Genomic DNA, 22,345 nt, shown 5'->3' on the forward strand with positions numbered 1-22,345 from the left:
AGGTGCACATCATGTTTTACCGTAGTTGATATCTTGCCAAGATGTTCTTATGATGAAAAACGAAGTTCATCCCTAAGAAAAACATTTCAGCCATAAAGGTTGGCATTCAACCAAGTACTGAACATAGAACCAAGGAAATTGAGCTGTCTGCTAATTCGAGAAAAGAGGCCTTATCACACCAGTGACCTGATGATAAACATTCAGACTTCTCCACGAGAACCAAATCCTCGTCACCATCACTGCTTCCTCGTGCTTTTGTTTTGCCATGATATTTAAAGATGCATTTGATTTTTCCATGATAATTAATGGTGTTTATTGATATCACATGGCTTATCCATTTCTTTCCTTTTCGAGGATTGCCAGAATAAAAAGATTAATAACTTACATCCCCCCCAGACTAGTTGCTGGGATGGACCAGCAGCAAAACTTCATGTGAATATTATCAGGGGCATCAATGATCAGGCATCTGAAAATCCTGAAAGATATCATCACCATTTTTAACTAGGAAAAGAGAATAAAAAAAAGTATAACTACATACAGAATGCCATAATGAACTGTCACGAAGGCATTACAGAGTCCCAGAAAACAAAACACTAGGCTAAACCATGTCATTTTTACCTTTACTGGACCAAGCTTTTAACTCTCGTATCATGTGTGTAAGAGTCTAAGACTGTTCGATAAACTTGAAAGTACAATAAACAAGAAGTGCGAGGAGGTGGGGGTGGGGGTGGCTATCAATCTACGACAAAAATGCAAGAAATAAATGTTTTTGCAGCAAATTTCAAGACATATAGTCTTGTGTATCTGGGTTGTCAGCTCTTGGTGTTTCTCCTTGTTCGTTTCCGATAGTTCTCTTGCTCATGTTAGCTCTCTGCACTAAACGAACCAATGCTTGAACCACTTCTGACATAGGAGGTCGAAACTCTGGCTCAGGCTGCCACAAAAACAATGATAATGAGCATCAGAACTTAAATTCATACAATATTTAGCACACTCCCTTTTCCCCTTCTAGAACTGCAGTAATGCCCAAAACTTGCCAAGCTGCGAATCTGAACTCCCAATATCTATGTTTCGGTAAAAACTGCAATATGGTACCAAGCTTCAAAACACCCTTCCCTCTAATAAACCTCACCAAAGTTCCCTCTTTCAAGTAATACATTACCTGGACACACAGAGCAATAACATCAGCAAACCGGGAAAGAGATTTGACAGGGTAGAGCCCTTTGAGTTCTGGATCAACCATTTTGGATAAGGAATCAATGTCATGGAGCTGAGGAGTTGCCCAGCGAACCAAAGATTGCTCAGATCTAGGCCTTGAGCTGTTAACAATTAACATTGCAATGAGATTAGGAACTAACTGATTTTTATCCCATCTTTAGTTATAATTATGTTGGTAAATAGGATAATCAGCGTGATTATGGCAATGAAATCATCTCTCTCATCATATTGTTTATGTTAGCATTTCACCTGTCAAATGGTTTACGTCCAGTTAGAAGCTCCAACATGACCGCACCAAAACTGTAAACATCACTCTTTAGAGTATAATGACCGGACATAGCTACCTCAGGTGCACTGTATCCAGAACCTGCATTATAGTTCAAAACCTGCATGTTGTGAAAAACAGAGGACTCAGAAAAAAGTTTAAGCAAATAGCGGTGAGTGTTTAGAGATTAGTCTAGCCTCTAGACTAAGATACGGGTACAAATAGACCAGATAAAGACAAGAAGCTTTTCACCACCAATTAAGTGGTTGTGAATTCACTCACTGGAATCCAGGAAAATCTTGCAGATTTGATAACATGAAATAAATGATTCCTCAAATGCAACATCCAGAAAGTGAAATAAGCTAACTAGCTGAAACCACTTATATTTTTCTGGGTAGTTCTTACATAATAGATCCTGCAAGAAACCCAGAATACTAGATGTTGCACCATCTCAAATTATGCTACTACCACATCATGGATTTTGGAACCAAGTTCTCTTTTGGGGAGCTTGACCAGATTAGCAATCAAAAGAAGAGAGGTTAAAGCATAAGTTAGAAGTATTCATCACCCTATCCGGTCATAAATTGCAGATGAATTTCATAAAAAAAAAATATATACACAGAGAAAAGAAATGTGTGCAAATTATGACAGATGGAAAACCTTGGTAATCTTCGCCTCAAGTGAACTTCAAACGTAAAAGCTAAGACAATGACAAAAGCTCAGGCAACGAAGTTCTTCACAATTCACATCAAAGAAACACTATCTATGGACTATCTGGAAAATTTAAAAGAAGGTTCATGATCAACCTGGTCTGCATTATGGAGACTGCTTGCCAGGCCAGCATCTGAGAGATGTGGATTGAGCTCTGTGTCCAATAATATATTCGCTGACTTGATATTCTTATGAATAATAGATGGCGAACAAACTTCATGCAGGTACCTGAAGAAAACCCTTTGAGTATCAGGAAGCTCGTCACTAGTATCATAGATAAGTTACCACTGATTTATGAAGGTCTCGGTTGCAAAGGTTGGACTCTTTCCCTATCTTTTGGTAAGTTCTAGATTCCAACATCAAAATTCTTTAACAAAAGTCTAGGCCATGTCCTGCATCTTAGAAAGAGTGAGGACTGTTCACGTGGAGTAGAAACAGATATGCCAAAGCAACTTCTTCATATGCAAAGGTTTTAGATGCTCAGAAAATGAGTTGATAAAAAGTTCACCTTGTTTTGCTGGCCTCAGGTTTTTACATTATTAAAATTCATACCATGGAACTAAATAGTTAATGATTATCATTTTTGTTGAATCATTCAAGTGGGCGATGACCCAATCCCTTTTCCCCAATATTTGAATAATAAAGCAGATGATAGATAACGGGGAAGAGAATGGAGGACGTGTTCACTTTTTTTTTTGGCACAATTTGATGTTAGTGAGAAACAATTAGAACTATAGAATTCCTTTTCTGAACTTACTCCAATGCCCGAGCAGTCCCCAGAGCTATCTTGACACGGGAATTCCATATCAAAGGTTTGCTGTACTCATCTGATAGATGCAAGAAGTCATGCAGTGAGCCATTTTTATGGAACTCATAGACCAGCAGATGCTGTCCATGCTCTGAACAATAACCCACTAGTTCTGTCACGTTTGGATGATGCAACAAGGAAATGCTTGAAACCATCTCCATAAAATCATCAGACATATGGCTGGGCAGAATGCCTGAATCTAGTTTCTTCACAGCAACCTACAGTGTTGTTGAAGCAGAAGTTACAACTTAATAAGGTATAGGGACAGTGTGCATGTTAAAGAGAAATTTTCTTAAGGAAACATGTGCACAAAATTTCTTCCTATAAGAACACTAGTCATCACTCTATCCAGACTCTTACACATCTTTCCACAAATGCCTTAATTATCTCAGCGGGCATGTCATTCATAATAGAGAATGGAAAGCCCAGCAGAGAGTATAAAATGGAGCAGATATGTCCAAGACTATGTTTTATCCTTTTAACTGAAATGGCCAAATTGATTTGATAGGCGAGGAAAGTATACCTTCCCATCATCAAACTCAGCTCGATAAACACGTCCAAAAGACCCCTCACCAAGAAGATGGTCAACACTGAAGCTGCCAGTAGCCATCTGCAGGTCTGCTACTGAGTATGATGTCACGTTTACAGGAGCAGCAACAGGTTTCTTGACAACAACGGGCTTTGGTGAAAATTCCTCCTCGTCAAATGACTTGTGACGATCAATAGGTGGAGGTCTAAGATTTGTTGAGGCTGGGGTGTCAAATGTCTTTGTATTTACCATGGAAGAATTTTGCATAGACTTCATTTCTGAAGTACAATTTCAAAGACAAGATCACAAGACAAAGGTCATATTAAGATAAAGAAAGGGGGAAGATGAAGAAAAATGTCAAGCATGATGGTTTCTGAAACCAAGAAGCTAATGACATGGACCTCAAGCTACACTGTAGTGAAGCTCAACAAGGCACTGCTTTTGTCAAGTTATTGGACTTGAAGTTTTCAAGTCAACCAAGTTCATTTGGAGCTAACCACAGGGTAGTGCCTGTGTCACAACTCAGATAAGCTAAGGTTTTCACTAGAGAATTTTATACCTGATAAAAGAAGAGGGACGCTTTAAAATTTGAAAGTATTTTATTTATGTGTTTTCCATTTGAGCTATTAATTCCTAGACATTTAAAATATATTCCTGAATCACTGATTTTCAAATTTTGAGTTCTAATTCTGTCAAATTATCAGCAAAAAAAGTGAACAGATTGCAAAGCATACTAATAAATCATAATTGTTTGTGTATAATTTGCAAAGCCATCCTCCTCACTTCCAGTCTGTAAAGTAACAAACAAGAATGGCCATTAAGCAATCTAATGCAGTTGTGCAAAAAGGTAAAATGATGCAACCAATACTTGTGCTGTACTGACTTGCTGTACTGTTGTATTGCTAGTGGACTTACGCATGATTCATCAATGATGCTCAACAGAAAGAAAGGTGCTTGTAAGAAAGGGTCTACCTTGTATATCATTTGTTGAAGAAAGAGGAGCAAATGGCTGATTATCAAGCATTTCTAGATCTAAGGAGGACCTCCTGGATCTTCTCTTCACCAAAAAGAATGCTACTATCCCCCCAACAACAAATATGGATATGATTATTCCTGCTATGCCACCACCCCCTAGTCCTGATTTCTTGCTGCCACCACCAGCACCACTGCCTGATGGGCTGGCATTGCCACCAGATTTATGGCTCGGGCCTTTGGGGGTTGGAGGTGTGCCAGGTGGAGGAGGGGGTGCAGGTCCTGAGTTCCAATTGTTACCGTCCTTCCTGTCAAGATTATTCAGATTATAATATGGACGCACTTTTTTCCTATGAAACAATAGGACAATAATGACAATTTCCATAATGCTGCAAATAGAAAATGCTTACTGTAGATTAATGCTGTTTAACTGGCTAGGGATCCAACCTGTAAAACGATTATTTCCAACATTCCTGAAAACCATAAATCTGAAAATAATAAGCTGCAATGCAATTTCTTAATAGCAAACAGATAGAAGTCAATGCTCCTGGTGAATTTAACAGAAACGCTGGTTACCCACAGATTTTCAAGAGGAAGACTTGCAAGGACATTGATAGAGCCAGTAAATTGGTTGTTTTGCAAATACCTGCCAAAGGACAAATTAAGGAAAAGGGGCCCCACGACAATATATGAAGTTCTACTATCAGCGAAGGCCATTTTGAAACTTACATTGATGTCATACTTGAAAGTGAGCTAAAACTCTGAGGTAGATCACCTGTCAGGGAGTTGAATGACAAATCCCTGTAGTGGCATAGAGAAATGATTATTACTTTGTTTTCTTTTTTTCTTCCATAAAACTAGATAGATATATTTAACATGATAAATTACTGAACAAACTTCAATTTGATCTACTTGTTGAGGAAAAAATGGCACTTCCATAAATTTTCAGCCGCAGACATTATAGAGGTTAATAAGAAAAACAGTGATCGAAACTAACAATGCTGTCTTTAGTAGAAACATAATATGCATCTGCAGAAGTTTTCTTGTTGCGTTACTGACAGTGAAGTGCTTTAGCATCAACCCTAATTTTTTAAGCAGGTCGAGAAAGTAGAAGAATAACAAAAGATTTGTTGCACTGTAGCAATCTGTCAAAGTAACAGAGAAACCATGCAACACCCTTCTAATGTAGGCAGCCAAGTAAAATTATTTTCTTATTTAATAAGAAAGTCTGAGAAGATCTCACAATGTAGAGAGAGAAGGAAGTTGTCCGAACACATCTCCCAACTGATTCTGAAGCTGATTGTGACCAAGATTTCTACATTCTCAAAGAAAAAAGAAAAGGAATTAGCTTTGCACCTTTAATAAGTTGAAATTGAGAATTATTGACTGGAAATTACTTACAAGTATTTAAGAGAAGGCAATTGAGAAATGGAATACGGGATTCCTCCGCTAAATTGATTATTAGCAAGATTTCTGAGTACAGGAGAACATCATATGTAAATCATCACAAAATCAGAAAAAGGCAGGAATAACTCAACTAAGAAAGAAATGAAGAATAAAGCATACAATTGCTGCAAGTTTGGAGGAAGTTGATCAGGTATGTTGCCTGCAAGATTATTATAACTCATGTCCCTGCAGAACTCATTAAATCACATGTCAAGACATAGAAATGTATAGGATTAGGACAGACAAAATATATAGGATAAGAAACCTCACAGGTTTGTTACTGCTGTCAAACTGGTGAGCTGGTATCCCAATGACCCAGGAAGTCCAAGACTGGGTAATTTACTGAAAATATAAGAAAAAAACAGAGTGTAGGTAAAAGAATCAGCGTCAATAGCTTTCTATAGGATCAAATATCAGAAAGAACAGAAGATTACATTTCTGTAACTCGTGAGCCTGAGCAAATAATGCCTTTCCAGTTTTGCCCACATGGATCATCACCATTTGCGCTCCATTGTGTCAGCTGCCCTGGTGACTGTAAACTGATGTACATGACCCTTAGAGCAGAGGCTGCATGGAAAACAAGTAACAAATTAGGATAGATGTATCACTCAGTAGAGAGAGAATCATCAACCATATTTCTTGCCAACTAAAAATTTTCCTGTAGCAATTCGTACTTTTCAAATCACAGGATGGTGACAGTATTGCAGTACTTGATCGTATAACTTGTAGAATTGGAGCTCAATATGTGATATTTAGCCATTGTCTGAGCATTTGGAAATTGATGTTTTATCTTTCTTGCAAAGCTAATGGAAGAAAAATGTAAAATCCTTTCTTACAGCATTGACTTGGTTAATTCTAGATGTAGACCATGTTGCCCATAATGGCTGGCTTCTAGCAAACCAAGTGGGAATTGAGTGGTGAGTTGGAAAGTGAAAAACGAGTGAAAGCATCACATTTGAGAAATTTCCCTGTTCCTATTTACATGCATCCATCTTCCAAGGGTGCTAAATTAAAGAAGAGAACTCAGACTTCTCAGGGAAAAATGTTTTAGAAAAAGACCCAACTTTGTACAAAGCAATTTTTAACTCCACTAATCTAGGACCCAATATTAAAAGGGAGACATGAGAGTGAGAAAGAGAGAGAGAGAGAGAGGTTTGGTTATGCTTTGTAACCCTTTTGATTGTCAGACGCATTTTGAGGTACAAATGTTCATCAATGTCAGAGAGGATCACCTTTTAACTGATATAGGACTGTTTAAAGCATCAAGAATTCAGCCTAATAAGTACCGACTATGTGTACTTGAAATGATTTATGGCTTCTACGAATCCCCTAATACTCAAAATTGAAACAATCTTGATACTCAACAATCACCTACAGAAATCTCCAACCAACACTCTTTAAGGATCACTACCTTATTTTAGATATCCACACAATGATTGCCCCTTCATTCTACAAATGATGAAATGCATTACAATCCGGGAAATCAAAAACCAGTGTCAGGGGGATGAACAACCGGAATACGCAAAACCTGGAAGCGAAAATTATACAAGCAAAAAAAAAAGAATCTTTTTAAAGATGCCTTTTATTTCCTGATAATATTCTTTTTATTCACAAAGCAATCACCTTTGGACTAAACGAGGTAAATTAATATATACCTAAGACAGCAGCAGCAGCAGCATATGTCACTCGACCTCACAGCCACCCGGTCACACATAAAATTTTGGATTTCTTAAATGATAGACAATGAAAGCAAAGCTGAAACCAGTAATTGCAGACAAGAAATTGAATTTATATTTAATATCACTGTCCTTAGCTGGAGATTCTATTTTCCCAGAAAAAAGAACCAAACTTTTCTCAACCCAGAACTGATCTCCACAGTTTAGCACCAATCTGCTTCTTAAAACAGCCCAAACACACTGTAGTTTCAGAAATAAACAAGACAAAAGCAAAATCTGGAAATGCATCAAAGACAGCATCTTTTGTGGTCCTGACATCATAATTAGAAGCAGCAATCCAAAACCAAATAGTAGCAAGGAAGAAGCAACACAAGAAGAAGCAAAATGAATAAAATAAAGGAACAAGAAATGCAGATGTGTCAAGAGAAAGTTAGCACATGCAAGAAACAGAAAAGAAAAGGCACAAAAAGGTGTGAGAAGATAACAGTAAAGTAGTGAATGAATTTAGTTTTTTTTTTTGTGTTAAGTTAATGAATGTGTTGAGTAAACTAACTTACCATCATTTGGATCTGTTGCACCATTGACGCATCCGAAAATGCAGACTATGAGGAGTGACACTAGCAGCACAACTCCTCTCCAATTCTCCATCATCTCATCTAAAAACACTCAGGTCTGTCTGTCTGTCTGTCTTACCCACAACCCAGAAAAAGACCACCCCTTGTCTAAATGACTTGTTTTTTCAAGAGCTAATCTACTATGGGGTTTTCTTTTTATGGGATGATTATATTCTAAAATATTTATACATCCCTCCAACAAAAGCTGGCAGACACGATTTGCCAGAAGAATCCAAGGCCACAGAATGCTCTCTCTGTCTGTCTTGTATTTTTTATTTGTGTTTTATCACATTCTCCTTCGCTTTGTGCTGTTTCGGTAGGTGTGCATCAACTGTCCATATTTTGCTTAGCTTTTTTTTCTTTCTTTTTTTTTTAAAAAAAATAGTGTCAGTCCGTGAACGGCTATTACTTTGTTTATTTTATTTTTTAAAATATATTTTTAATATTATTTATTAAAACAATTTAAAAATATTAAAAAAACAATTTAAAACAAAAACAAATTTAAATTTTTATAAAAGTATTTTTAAACCGCAAAAATAAATATAACTTAAAAAATGTTTGGCATAGTTTTCCTTTCTATTTTTAAAGGGTTTTAAAAAATATTTTTAATATAAAAAAATATTAAATTTATAATTTTTTAGTGCTTTTGATAATTTTGATATGTTAATATTAAAAATTTATTTTTATATATTTTTATATAAAAATTTATTTTGAAAATCTAGATTAATTAAAAAAACATAAACTGATGTCAGTTAATAATAATAATAATGGTGACTAGATTTAAAATTCATTTGAAACAGTATTCCATCTGGAGTTTTTAAGAAATTTGAATTTAATTTTTTATGTATTTTAAATCATTTTAAATTACTAATATTAAAAATAAATTTTAAAAATATTTTAAAAATATTTTTTTAATATATTTACAAACAAAAATTATTTTAAAAAAACACATCAATAATAACACTCAAAAGCACATGTAAAAACGTCACTTTTACCAGAGATGGACGGGCCAACCACGAAACACTAGACGTGGACACTCTTGTTTTATTCTCATTTCTCGCTCTCCTCTCCTCCCCCTTTTTTATTTTCCTGTCATAAACAGAAACATATCTGGGTGTAATAATACTAGAACATTAGGTGCTGCATAAATAACTCCAGTCCAACCGAAGCAAGGGATATTTTAGACTTAAGATTAAGATTTTACGACATGGTCAAATGTCAGGAAGTAAGTCTGGTTTGTTCCATTGTTTTTCAAATTATTTTTTGTTTAAATTGATTTTTTTAGGTATTTTTATAGTTTTTATATAATGATATTAAAAATAAAAAATATTATTTCGATATATTTTAATTAAAATTTATTTCTGTTTTTTCTAAAAAAAATATTAAATTGATGTGAGGTGTCATTGAAAATATTTGGTGGGTGACAGAAGGGTTGGGGGCCAGAATTAACGGATACTTCGACTGTGTTGATTGGTTGAAGCGGGTAAAAAATCATTTTCCACGTCATCTTATAATATTTTTGTTGAGGTAAGGTGGCCATCACTATCACGATTTTCATTCGCGAGCTGCCCTGCCCCTCACGTTATTTTCTCAAGTGGGGCATGACCGAATTCATTTCCAGCCACGTAAGAGGGTGTTTAATAAATTAAGCACGGCCAGCTAGATAGTAATCCCTGTATTAAAAAAGTCTGAGAAATCACATGCAGAATAAGAAACTATTTCCATAATTGAGAAGACGTGAAATACTTTAATTTACCGAATTTAATACTCCACACACATACACGTAAATCACGATAGATACAACTGATAAATGTAGCTTGGTTGTCATTTCTAGATTTATTTTTTAAAAATTATTATAAATCTTAAAGTTATTGAAAATTTATATGATCGTTAATTTTAGGACCCGTAAAATTAATCAAGGTACGCGCAAATTAATTCAGACATCCACGTTAATTAAAAAAATCAAAATAAATACCACTCTTTTTAAATTGGATCATTTTCAAGTGGGTTATTTAACTAATTTTTTCCCCAGATTTTTACTGAAATTGATAAGATATTTATCTTATATCTTACAAATAATTGTATTCAAAATCGGTCAGAGTACAGAAATAACTTAAATAATAATTCAAGACCACCATTTAACCAAAAAAAAAAAAACTCTGAGAATAAAGAAAATATATTTGTTAATTATACTTTATAAAATAAAAGGTACACTCAATTAATAATTAATAATTTAAGGCTCAAGATACAAAATGATAATTGTTCAAGACCCCACTTGTTAAATATACATAAAAATAATTAAAAAATATTTTAAAAAACCCTAATTATAATTCTGCTTAAAAAATCTAAATTAATCCGAGAGCTGTAAAGGGCATTTTCAAAATGTTGCTTGAATCACTCATGGATAAAAATCAAATACTCATTACTTTTATAAAGCAATTCAACTATCAAAAGAAAAAGGCAAAAATACACAGTACAGAAACTTGGTCGTATTAAGTTTGAATAATGAGGGTGGCATCTGGCCAGAATGCACGGCAGACAGCCAGACATCGTTGGTGGCAAAACCTGGTCTTGTTGACCCGCTATGAAATGGATGTTAGACAACTAATGACCCGTGGTATTGACGAGGATTTAACTAAATTCATATCACTTTATTATCTTTTTATTTTTTTTTATTTTAAAATAATATTTTTTGATATTTTCAAATAGACTAATTTTTTAAAAATAAAAAAAATATTATTTTAATATAATTTTAAAAAAATACATTTTAATTCAAAAACAAAAAGGAAATGAACCATCGTTTGTTTGGTGGAAAGCGGTTTTCTAGAAATCACTTTTCAAATTTTCCTGTGTTTGTTTGTCGTTAAGAAAGTTAGTCAAAGGAAAACACTTTCCAGTCAAAAAAAAATTTTGCTTGGTTTCCAGGAAAGTGTTTTTCTTTTTATTTTGGGCGGAAAACACTTTTCGAAAGTTGTTAAAAATTTAAAAATATCATATTATTTGCTGATTATATCAAATTTGGTCCTCAAACTTTTGATTGCTCTATATATTTTGTTTTGAATATTGTTTTTTCAATTTCATCTCTTAAAATTTGATTTTTATATTAACCTTGGTCTTCATCTTTATAATTATTATTTACTTTTCCCTTATTATTTTTTAATTGAAATTTTTTATGTATCAAATTTGGTACTTATTCTTTTGATTGTTACTTATTTTATTTGATATAATTTATGAAATGATAATTATTATTATTTTAATTTCTTCATCTTTCAATTTTTTTATTTGTTAGATTTGATCTCTATTATTTTAATATTATTTATTTTATTTGAGATAATTTATAAAATTATATTTTTTTTCAATTTCATTCTCATTCAACTTTTTAATTTGTAAGATTTGTTTTTCATTATTTTAATAAACTTTAAAAATATATTAATAAATTATTTTACAGTTTATTTTTCATGACATAATCAAATACTAAAAAGTATTTTCCAACTTATTTTTCATTACATTACCAAATATCAAAAAATAATTTATTTTTTAAAATTTACTTTTCTGAATTTAATTTTCCAAAATAAAAATACTTTTAAGCAAACTTACAAATGAAGGAAATGATGGGAGACAACTGTTATAACTTAAGTATAATATAAGAGGCAGCGGCAGGAGACGTGGCAGGGACCTGTTACGTCTTGGAATGACATGGACACCACAGCATAATATATAAAATGATTGGCTTAGCCAGAACTAAATGATTTGACTCTGAGATAAAGGATCTATTAATCTTTTAAGAAATGAAGTTGATATTAATGAATCAAATTAGATTAGATGTTTCTATTTCTTTGTTTTTCTAGCACTAATTGGCGTGCTTTTGAGTCAGATTTTTTTTTTCTGTTTTTGATTGTTTTTTAAAAATGTTTTTATTTTTAAAAAATATTAATTAATATTTTTTTTATGATTTTAATATATTAATATTAAAAATAAAAAATTATTTTAATATATTATAATTTTTTTTAACAAAATACATTGCACCACAATTCTAAATATATACCTGAAAAGATTGAGAAAATCAGTCATTTATAATCATCATCAATAAAGGATTTCTTGAAAAATTAAGAATTGATAATCCTTTTTAGAGATCAAATGGATTTGGTTTTGGTTTTGGTTTCGTGTCTCGTTCTATCCAATAAGTCATTAAAATTTATTTTAAATAAAATCTTGAATTTCCATCGTTTTCAATGTAGCCCCTAATGAATTTGTTTTTGATGAGTCGATACTTTTAGCTTTTATTGCCTGAGGCTTTTGATTTTTTTGTTTTATTAAAAAGATTCATTTAATTATGAAACAATATGCTTTATTACATTGACTTTAATGATATGATCTATAGACTTTACACATATTAGAATCTTATTCTTTTTCTCTCGTCCTTTTATTTATTTGTGTAATTTTCTATTCTTGCTTTACGATTTATTATTAGATTGGTTTTTAGTTTATTTATGCAAAAAAATATTTTAATTGATACAATAAAATGAGTACAATAATAAGGAACCATATAATATATAAATGAACTTCTACTTTTATATCTTACCAAAAAAAAATACAAATTCTATATATTCATTAAACTAAAGCTTATGACATGAAATTTGTATTGGTTTACCAAAAATAATTTTATTGTATTCCTTTATATATAATAGGATGGACCTAGTGTGCATCTTCGATTTCTTTAATTAATTTTCAAGTTAATAATTAAATATAAGACATAAATAATTTATATATTATAATCATCACATCACCATTACCATCTATCTAGAAAATTTTATATAAGAGAAAAGAAAGAAAATAAAAAATTGAAAATAAAAAATTATATATATATATATATATATATATATATATTTTTAGTTTAACGTGGGTGTCCGGGCCAGCTTGCGCGTACCTCGACTAATCCCACGGGCCCTGAAGTTAACGACCATGTAAGCCTCCAGTGGCCATCATATGAGCAACCACAGGACTCGAACCTGAGACCACAGAGGGAGCAAACCTCTTGATCCCAAGCTTTTATCATTGGGCCACCACCTAGATGGTTAAAAAAAAAAAAAAAAAATTATATATTTGATACACGAGAAGGTGGGTTGATGGTGAATTGAATTTGTTGATTTTGCGTGTATGCGTACCTCACCGATTCAACAACTTGTCCACGTCTGCATTTCACTCGTTTTTTACTTTACTACCGCTAGTCAGGAGTCATGTCGGCGGTCGGTGGCATTTTCTTTTCTTCATTCCTTTCCAATCTCTATAGCAGTTTAGAAAGATTTCGGCATTTTATTCTGGTATGGCGTGTAGGATTGCGGTGGATATTGTTTTTAAAATATATATTTTAAGAAATATATTAAAAAAATTAAAAAATTTATTTTAATATCGGCACATAAATTTTTTAAAAAAAATTAATTTTTTTTTAAAGTAGAGTTGAATGTAAAATCAAAGACCACCTAAATATGAGATGATGAACTCCTGAATTAAAAAATCAAGAGTAGTTATTATAGGTGTATGTTCTGGACAAAAGGGATCCAAGCCCAAAAAAATGCCATCTAGCAGCCCAGCATGAATGCTTTTCCTCTATATTTGCCTAATTGCTTTGTACAATATTGTTTGCTCTTCCACAGCTTGGACGGAAATGAAACCAACAATCTGGGTTTCGACCACACGAAGGCATCTCTAATGTCTTTTCCGTTTTTTCTTTAACCTATTGTTTTTGGCACATCCATCTATATATCTAGCAATAACCTACATGATTTGCTCCCTCCGTGGTCTCAGGTTCGAGCCCTCTGGTTGCTCATATGATGGCCACTGGAGGCTTACATGGTCGTTAACTTCAGGGCCCGTTGGATTAGTCGAGGTGCGTGCAAGCTGGCCCAGACATCCACGTTAAACTAAAAAAAAAAAATAACCTACATGATTTGGAACCAGATTTTGACCAAATGATTCTAGAATGTCTTTGCTTCTATCAAAAGCATATCTCATGTTCGGTAGTCCATATAATTAAAACATCATTTTAAAAAATAAAATACCAACACTAGAATGATCATTGATGAAGTAGTGGAAAAACATCACATAAAAATTAAGTGTTTTTACGGGTTGTGATCTTGGACCAAGATGTGTGGGCTTGTTTATAAATTTAGTATCTGGGCTCAGTTATGATCTTGAACCAAGAGAAATACTATGTGAGAGAAATGTAAGAAAATATGTAGAGAAAATATGTGGTTAATTTTAAAAAATCTAATTTTAGAATCTTTTTTATTTACCTGGTGATCTAAGATATTTATAAATCTTAACCACGTCAGCTTATCTCGAGGCACGGAGAGTGGTGTTATTGTTAATTAATGAAGATATTGGTGTTTATTATTAGTTGTAGTGTCTTGCACTGTTATTAATGAAGAGACGGATAAATATCAATAATATAGTGGCTAGAAATAACATTTACCAAAAAAAAAAAAAAGGTCTCTAAATTTTATAGAATGTAAGGTATGTCTACATTGCCATCATTTGCTCTAAAATATAATGCGAACCCAATATAGAAGTTTTTACTTACAAAGGATTTATATGCGAACCCTACATAAAAGTTTCTACCTGCAAAGAATTTATATTTTTTGCGCTTATTGAACGACTTGTATAGAGAAAAGGATGGAGAAGAGTGGGGGAGAAAAAAAATATGGGCGCAGGTGGAAGACCTAACTGTTTGGGTGAAGGTGACGTCGTTTGAGCCACGGTGGTGGTGCGGACCACGCGGTTTGAACTGAGCACTTTCAAGGTCGAATCAAGAGAAAAAGGATGAGGCAACATGAAGACTGTGACGTGAAGGCCTGGCCTGAAAAGTGTAGTCGGGTCGTGACCACGCCATTTGGGTGGAGCCCAAATGGCGTGAGGTGACTTTTCTTTTTCTTTTTCTTTTTCTTTTTAACTTATTCGCCACCAATCGTCACCTAACAAATACAGGTTCATATGAATAGGTGGATCAATGCATGATAAATGCTAGCAGTGGCTTGAAAAGCGAAAAGTGAAAACTGGTAAATAGGTAAACGTTACATCCTTGAGTGCTTATTGTGATTTCGCATTAGTTTTTGTACATTTTAAAACTACAATATAGTCCCTGAAAGAGTGGAGATGATAGAGCCAAGAGCACATAATATTCTGCCCAAAAAATATTGTCCGAAGGGGTACACACCCTACAAATTCTTGGACATAAGACGCTATTTTGTTGTTTCTAGACCATAATATAATTTTTTTAATTTTTTATTCAATGATAAACAATCGAGTCTAAATCTCTTTATTAAATGATCTTAAATGTGCACCTCACATCAATCTAGTACATTTAGAGGAATTTAATAACTTTTTCTAATTGTAGTCTTAAGATTTCAATGCTATGACATTATGTTATTTCACATGTAAGATGGGGTTGTGTAGAGGTTAAAATAATAGCGCCATGCAATTTCTTTTTTTAACCAGATTATTATTTAAATGGGTGACCAGTTTGCTCTTGATCAGTCAGGTCAGATAAGTCACATTAACTTTTTTTTTATATTTATTAACACATATAATGATCGATTAATTTAATACACTGGTTAAGTTTTTTATCCTCATTTCAAATATTGTATGACATGTGGAAAAAAAATAACATGGCTCACGCATTTTTTTATGCAATAATTGGCTTTTGATCTGGCCCGCAATGAAGCGCGGGCACCAAGCCTAGTAAACACTATAGTTTATAACAATGAATTTACAATGTTTTTATCTTTTTCTTTTTTTTTTGGTTGCTTAATGTTTTTCAATTTTATCTTTTATGTTTTTGGTTGATTTTGGATTAGAAGTGATGGTTTGTTTGCTTGGATTCAGTTTGCATAGGATTCTTATAGTATCGGGAAAAAAAAATCGGCACTTAATTGATGCTTGGTTTGGGTAAAAAAAAATTGATTGCATTGATTCAAAACAATTAAAATTTTATGGACAAATTCAAAACTTGACAATTTGAAGCCTGATTAAAATGAAAAGGGAAATAATTGAGGAGAAGTGATGGTGTATGCAGAGTACGTGCCAACACGTGAGAGAGATCGTCAATTTTAGGTGGAGCATGTGGTGGCCTCCAATGTCTACTTTTTCCCTTCCTTGATCTCCTTCAAAACATCTCACCATGGTTTACAACCACATGTCGACAAGGGTCATCCAATTTGGCTTCAATAAACCATTCTTTTTCTTTTTCTTTTCCTCTCTCTTTTCTCTTTCCTCGTCTCAATTTCCCTCTGTAGCTCTCAAGTGATCAAAATAGGCTATCAAATTTCCTTTTGTATCAGATTTGATCCTTATTATTTTAATTATTGTTTTTATTAATTTGTTTTTAATTTTATCCTTTAATATTTGACTTTTTAGGAAATGGGCCTTCTATAGGGTAATCACAGTTTTATAACCCAATTACGAGTTGACAATGGTTTTCTCGAGTCTTTTTTTTTCAATAATTGTGTTTTGATTCGTCCTCTGATATTGGACTGATTGAAAATTGAACTTTATAATTTTTTTTTTTTTACATTCTAAGAGGTGATCTCAATCTTTTGACTTGAGTGTTGGGTTTGGAAGTTTTACTCAGGTTAACTTAGGTCTTTTCTTTAAATTTATTTTTTTGTTAACATCCTTCAACATTGGATTGATTGGGAATTTATATTCATCATTTTTTTCAATTCTCTTTCTATGAGATTATCGCAGTCTCATAACAAGGGTTATCTCAAGTATTTTTTTTATCCTTTTCTTTAAAATTTTATTTTTTTCAGTCTCATCCTTCATTTTAGGTTGATTGGTAATAGACTTCGTAATTTCTTTTAATTTTATTTTTATAGGGTTATCCAGTTCTTATAATCCACATTGTGAGTTCAAAAGGTTTTCCTGGGTGGACTTTAGGCACTTTTTGGCCCCTTTTTAAAAATGTAACTTTTTTATTTTAATTTTGTCATTTAAAATTGGATTGATTGAGAATTGAGTTTCATAATTCATTTCGATTTGATTTCTATGAGTTATTATGCTCTTATGAGCCGTGTTGTGAGTTCGGCCGGTTTACTTGGGTTAACTGGAACTATTTTTTTCATCTTTTTTTTAGATTGATTTTTTTTTCAATTTTGTTCTTTAATATTGAGTTGTTTGAAAATTAGGTTTAATAAAAAATTTCTATAAGGTTATTGTAATCTCATGATCCATGTTGTAAATTTTACAATTTTGCAAGTTGACGAGAGTTGGCCAAAGTAGAACCATTTTATCACTGCCATAATATTTAAAAACAAAAGATGTTGTCCAACATATTCCTATCTTAGTATTAAAAAAAAAGGTATGGTCTAATATTTTTAATTTGTAATTATTATTTTTACTGCAAAAACATGTTAACAACTTTTTTTTTTTTTTTATGTTTAAAAAAGGATTCAAACCGTGATACAGCACGGGAACTAGCCAGCGAAGCAAATTGTTATTTTCAAGAAGAGAAAACAGGAACAAAAGTACTGATACCTATATTGCTATTGGCTATCATCATCACATCGGTGAGGTCGCTGGAGCCACACTTTTCGGTTTCAACTGCCACTTCAACCAGTGCTAGAACGTGGCGTGGAGTAGCAAAAAGGAATCGAGTGCGTTTAAGCAAACTCAGCTGCATGCCTTGCTAATGTTTGTTAACTGAAAGGACAAAATTGATTGCCAACAACCTTAACTTGACAATACATGTTGAAATCTTTGTTTGCAATATCTCCATTCTCTAAATCAAGAAATACAGGATAAGAACGTCATGAACACCATTAAGAATCCATGGCAAGATAATTGCGTACCATAGTGTAAGAAAACAAGAAACTATGACTTTTGGTGGCCAGTGATAAAAGCTTGGGACCAAGAGATTTGCTCCTTTTATAGTCTCAGGTTCGAGCCCTGTGGTTGCTCATATGATGGTCACTGGAGGCTTACATGATCGTTAACTTCAGGGCCCGTGAAATTAGTCGAGGTGCGCAGAAGCTAGCCCAGACACCCACGTTAAACTAAAACAAAAAAAACCATCACTTTTTGATATTAGATCATCAAGAATCGGAATTGCATTGTTAACCAATTGGTGGCTTATCTAGCATAGCGAGACAGATTCTAATAAGATCATGTCCTCTTTCAGTTTGCTCCACCAAGCGATCAACATCTTTAATGCTCCTAAGTACTCCTTGAATCTTGAGCACCTACCAAAACACAATCTTGAATATTGAAAGTCCACCAAAAAGACTCGCGTGAGAAAGTATTCATGGCGGCTGCGACTAATACTCCTACAGAATTTGAAGAAAACAGCAATGATGATGATAAGAGTGAAATGAACATTACTAACTATCTGATAGTGAGGCCAGAAAAGGGAGGAATATTGGATTTGTTAAGGTACCTGGTGTGGGCTGACATAGGGAGTGGTGTGAAATTCTTGGAGAGCTCGGACGAGGGCATTATGGGTGGGGAGGCCGTTGATCATAGGTGGATAATATTGGTGTCTATTATTGTTAGGAAGATCATTTCTTTACTTGGCAAGCCCATGGAGTACACTGGCTTCGTCGCTGATTTCTTTCTCAATCTCCTGTTTCAGAATGGTGGCATCATGGGCTTATTTCTCAACTTTCTCCAAGGTAATTTAGCCAATCCTGCTTATACTCTTTGATCAATTCCCTTTCTTTCTTTCTGTTACTGTTTAATTTGAATTATAAGATACATGCTTGTATATGTCTGTACTTGTTAAAGTAGATTGAACTGGTGCTTGGTTTCCTTTGCATGGTTTAAGAAACACTTGAATTGCTCTGACTTGGTTATGAAAGGGAAATAGCCTAGGTTCATGCCTGGGAATTTACCCTATAGTTTATATTTGCCAGTTTTGAATCTGGTTGATGCAATTGAAAAATCATCATTTAAGGAACTGATTTTAATTGTCTTACTGGGAACTTTTTTATAGACTTTGTTGTGGTTACAACGCTACTAGTCTACTAAAAAGATTGTTCTGATATTGATCATGGGGATGCAGGAAAGGTTGTGACACCACAGAGAGACACAGAGACTTTTATAAGTACAATTGGGCATTTGGATGGGCGGATAGACCTATACAGAGATGAAAACTTGCTTGAACAACTAGATAATTCTGTTTCTGCTGAGAAAATAGCCACAGAAGAAATAGGGAACCGCGCTCTTATGGACCTCTGTATCATGGCATCCAAATTAGCTTATGAGAATGCCAAAGTTGTTCAAAGTATTGTTGTTCAACACTGGAAGGCAAGTGACTCTAACTTCTGTTGCCCCCCTCAATTTTTTTTTCCTGTTTGTTTTGAATTTGCTACATTGAATGATGTAATTTCGATTGGCTGATGTAACATATGCGTTTCTGAAAGCAACCAATATAATAATGTGAATTTCTGACAAAACAACAGATGCATTTTGTGGACTTCTACAACTGCTGGAACGGTAAGCAACACATTCTGAATGGAGTTATGGAAGATTAGGAACTTTGCCAACTCTTTTCATGGTTTTAAAAAATATTGTTCCTTTACCTGGTTTTAAGCAAAAATCTACTTCGCTCTTCTGATCAAGTGTTTGGTGCCTTTTCATCTTGTTATGGCTTGATAGATTTTCAAAAGGAAATGTCCACTCAGGTGTTCATACTTTGTGACAAGCCCAAGGATGCAAACTTAATATTGATCAGCTTTCGGGGCACGGAACCTTTTGACGCTGATGATTGGGGTACTGATTTCGATTACTCTTGGTATGAGATTCCGAAACTGGGAAGAGTCCATATGGGATTCTTAGAAGCATTAGGTTTGGGCAATAGAGCAGATACGGCCACCTTCCATAATCACCTTCAGATGAAGAGCACAAGTTTCAACCATGGTTATGATGGATCTGGATCACTATCATCAAATACTGATTCTGACATGGAAGAAAATGAATGGGACCAATTTTCTGCCTCTGAGGAGGGCACTGCTGTAGGTCATAAGAAGTTCCTGTCAGAAAAGGTGAAGAAGACTGCGTACTATGCTGTGAGAAAGAAGCTCAAGAGCATACTCATGGAGCACAAGAATGCGAAATTTGTAGTCACTGGGCATAGCTTAGGTGGGGCACTTGCTGTTTTGTTCCCAACTGTGTTGGTGCTGCACCAACAGACGGATATAATGAAAAGGTTGCTTGGGGTTTACACATTTGGGCAGCCAAGGATTGGGAACTTGCAGCTAGCAAAGTTCATGGAAGCCCATTTGGAGTATCCTGTTCCTAAATACTTCAGGGTGGTGTACAGCTATGACCTTGTCCCTAGATTGCCTTGCGATGACAAAACATTCCTGTATAAGCATTTCGGAGTGTGCCTTTACTACAACAGCCTTTATATTGAACAAGTACGTGCATTCTGCTTCCAATTAATTTTTTTCTTACTATCTGCATAAAATGCTTCAGTTCTTTGAAATGTTGCCTTTTAAAGAACCTGAAACATCCCAAGCCTGCTGTTTCCATTCTGAAGCATTTGTCACTGCACCTGCTCACAATTCTAATGGCAGAATACGAAGAAATCTTCTGATTGAATCGGAGTCTTTTTGTCAATATAGTCACTTGGTACTCTTAACCAAGAAATTTACCGGCAAAGAAACAACATCCACCGCTCCTCATGTGATCATTGTTATCTTAAAACGTCTTTTTTTTCTAAGTGGTTTATTTTCCTGATGATTTTGTTTCTTCCTTTTGGTTTACATATTTGAAGAAATTGGATGAGGAGCCAGACCCCAACTTCTATGGGTTGAGAAATGTTGTTTCGGCACATCTGAATTCTGTATGGGAGTTAATAAGAAGTTTCGTAGTCGGCTACACGCATGGGCCAATGTACAAAGAAAGTTGGTTCATGGTATTTGCCAGGATAATGGGACTGGCACTCCCTGGTATTGCTGCGCATTGCCCCACAGATTATGTTAATTCGGTAAGACTGGGTAAGGAGCGAGTTGTTCGAATGTCTTCTTTCTGAGAGGTTTCTGCTGCAAATGATGTCGGCGATGGTGCCAAGATGAATTTTATGCTTCATCATGGATAAAGTGTCTAGTTGTCTAAGTTACTTGTTGAATCCTATAACAAATTGTGCGGAACAAAACTAAGGAAAGACAAGTTGTGTAGAAGATCTTATTTTATTGATTGCATAATTATCTTAAATAGAGTTTTTGTTTAGCAGAAAAATAATCAAATCTGCTGTATACATAACAACCTTCTAATAACAAAAACAAGAAAATAATAACAGAATTTATTCTTAAAGACTTGATCTTTAAATAAAAATCTTCTAACTAGAGCTTTAATTAACACATTTGCAACTCGTCATTAGTCATTAGTTCTGCAATAAAACAAGAATAACTTCACATTCTTTCTAGACTTCTTTTAAAATATACAACTTGATTTTAAAATGTTTTAGTCTTGCCATAAAAAACAGGATTATTTGCAATACTAATTGCAGTCTGGTTGTTAACATAAATCTGTGTTGGCTTAGATTGATCCATATACAAATCTGTAAGTATTTTCCTGATCAAATTGCTTGATTTTTAGCAACAATAGTTGCTACGTATTCAGCCCCAGTTGTGCTTTGAGCAACAATGTCTTGCTTTCTTGAACAACAAGAGAACATTCATGATCCAAAGCTGAAACAATAGCCTGCAGTAATTTTCATATCATCCACAGATCCTGCCTAGTCACTGTCAGAATAACTATGAAGCATAAAACTCTGAAGATGAAAAATTTTTATATCATAGTTCATAGTACCCTTGATATATCTTACAATCCTTTTGGCAGCTTGAAAATGCAATTCACCAGCAGTACAATGCATGAATCATGAGAGCAAACTTATTACAAAGGTAATATTAGGTCTTATTGTTGTAAGATACATCAAACACCCAATTAAGCTCGTGTATTGACCTTCATCAACTTTGTCCGCTTCATCATCCTTATTAAATTTTTTCTTCTGATTCATAAGAGTGCTTGTGCTTTTACAGTTCTCCATGTGAAACCTTTTTAGTATCTCCCTAGCATACCTCTTTTGACATATGAAGATTCCATCATGGC

The 22,345-nt window shown here is 33.9% G+C and overlaps 2 protein-coding genes across 2 annotated transcripts; one reads left to right on the forward strand and one right to left on the reverse strand.

Moving 5' to 3' along the window:
* Positions 1-515: 515 nt before the first annotated feature.
* LOC7461960 (protein STRUBBELIG-RECEPTOR FAMILY 6) lies at positions 516-8,523 on the reverse strand. Its single transcript, XM_002304224.4, has 16 exons — positions 8,183-8,523; positions 6,384-6,516; positions 6,220-6,291; positions 6,070-6,135; positions 5,905-5,976; positions 5,747-5,818; positions 5,233-5,304; positions 5,084-5,149; positions 4,914-4,976; positions 4,504-4,811; positions 3,526-3,809; positions 2,952-3,220; positions 2,290-2,422; positions 1,468-1,604; positions 1,163-1,319; positions 516-934 (listed from the first exon to the last, which is right to left on the reverse strand). Exons 1-16 carry the CDS (start codon positions 8,274-8,276, stop codon positions 782-784), a joined length of 2,151 nt encoding a protein of 716 aa, XP_002304260.4. The 5' UTR covers positions 8,277-8,523; the 3' UTR covers positions 516-781.
* A 9,413-nt stretch (positions 8,524-17,936) lies between these two features.
* On the forward strand, positions 17,937-21,448 carry LOC7471610 (triacylglycerol lipase OBL1). The gene is made up of 5 exons (XM_024598221.2): positions 17,937-18,903; positions 19,293-19,537; positions 19,693-19,726; positions 19,889-20,649; positions 21,009-21,448. Exons 1-5 carry the CDS (start codon positions 18,537-18,539, stop codon positions 21,264-21,266), a joined length of 1,665 nt encoding a protein of 554 aa, XP_024453989.2. The 5' UTR covers positions 17,937-18,536; the 3' UTR covers positions 21,267-21,448.
* Positions 21,449-22,345: the final 897 nt, after the last annotated feature.

Source organism: Populus trichocarpa, chromosome 3 (genome assembly GCF_000002775.5).
Source record: "Populus trichocarpa isolate Nisqually-1 chromosome 3, P.trichocarpa_v4.1, whole genome shotgun sequence".
Taxonomy (NCBI): domain Eukaryota; kingdom Viridiplantae; phylum Streptophyta; class Magnoliopsida; order Malpighiales; family Salicaceae; genus Populus; species Populus trichocarpa.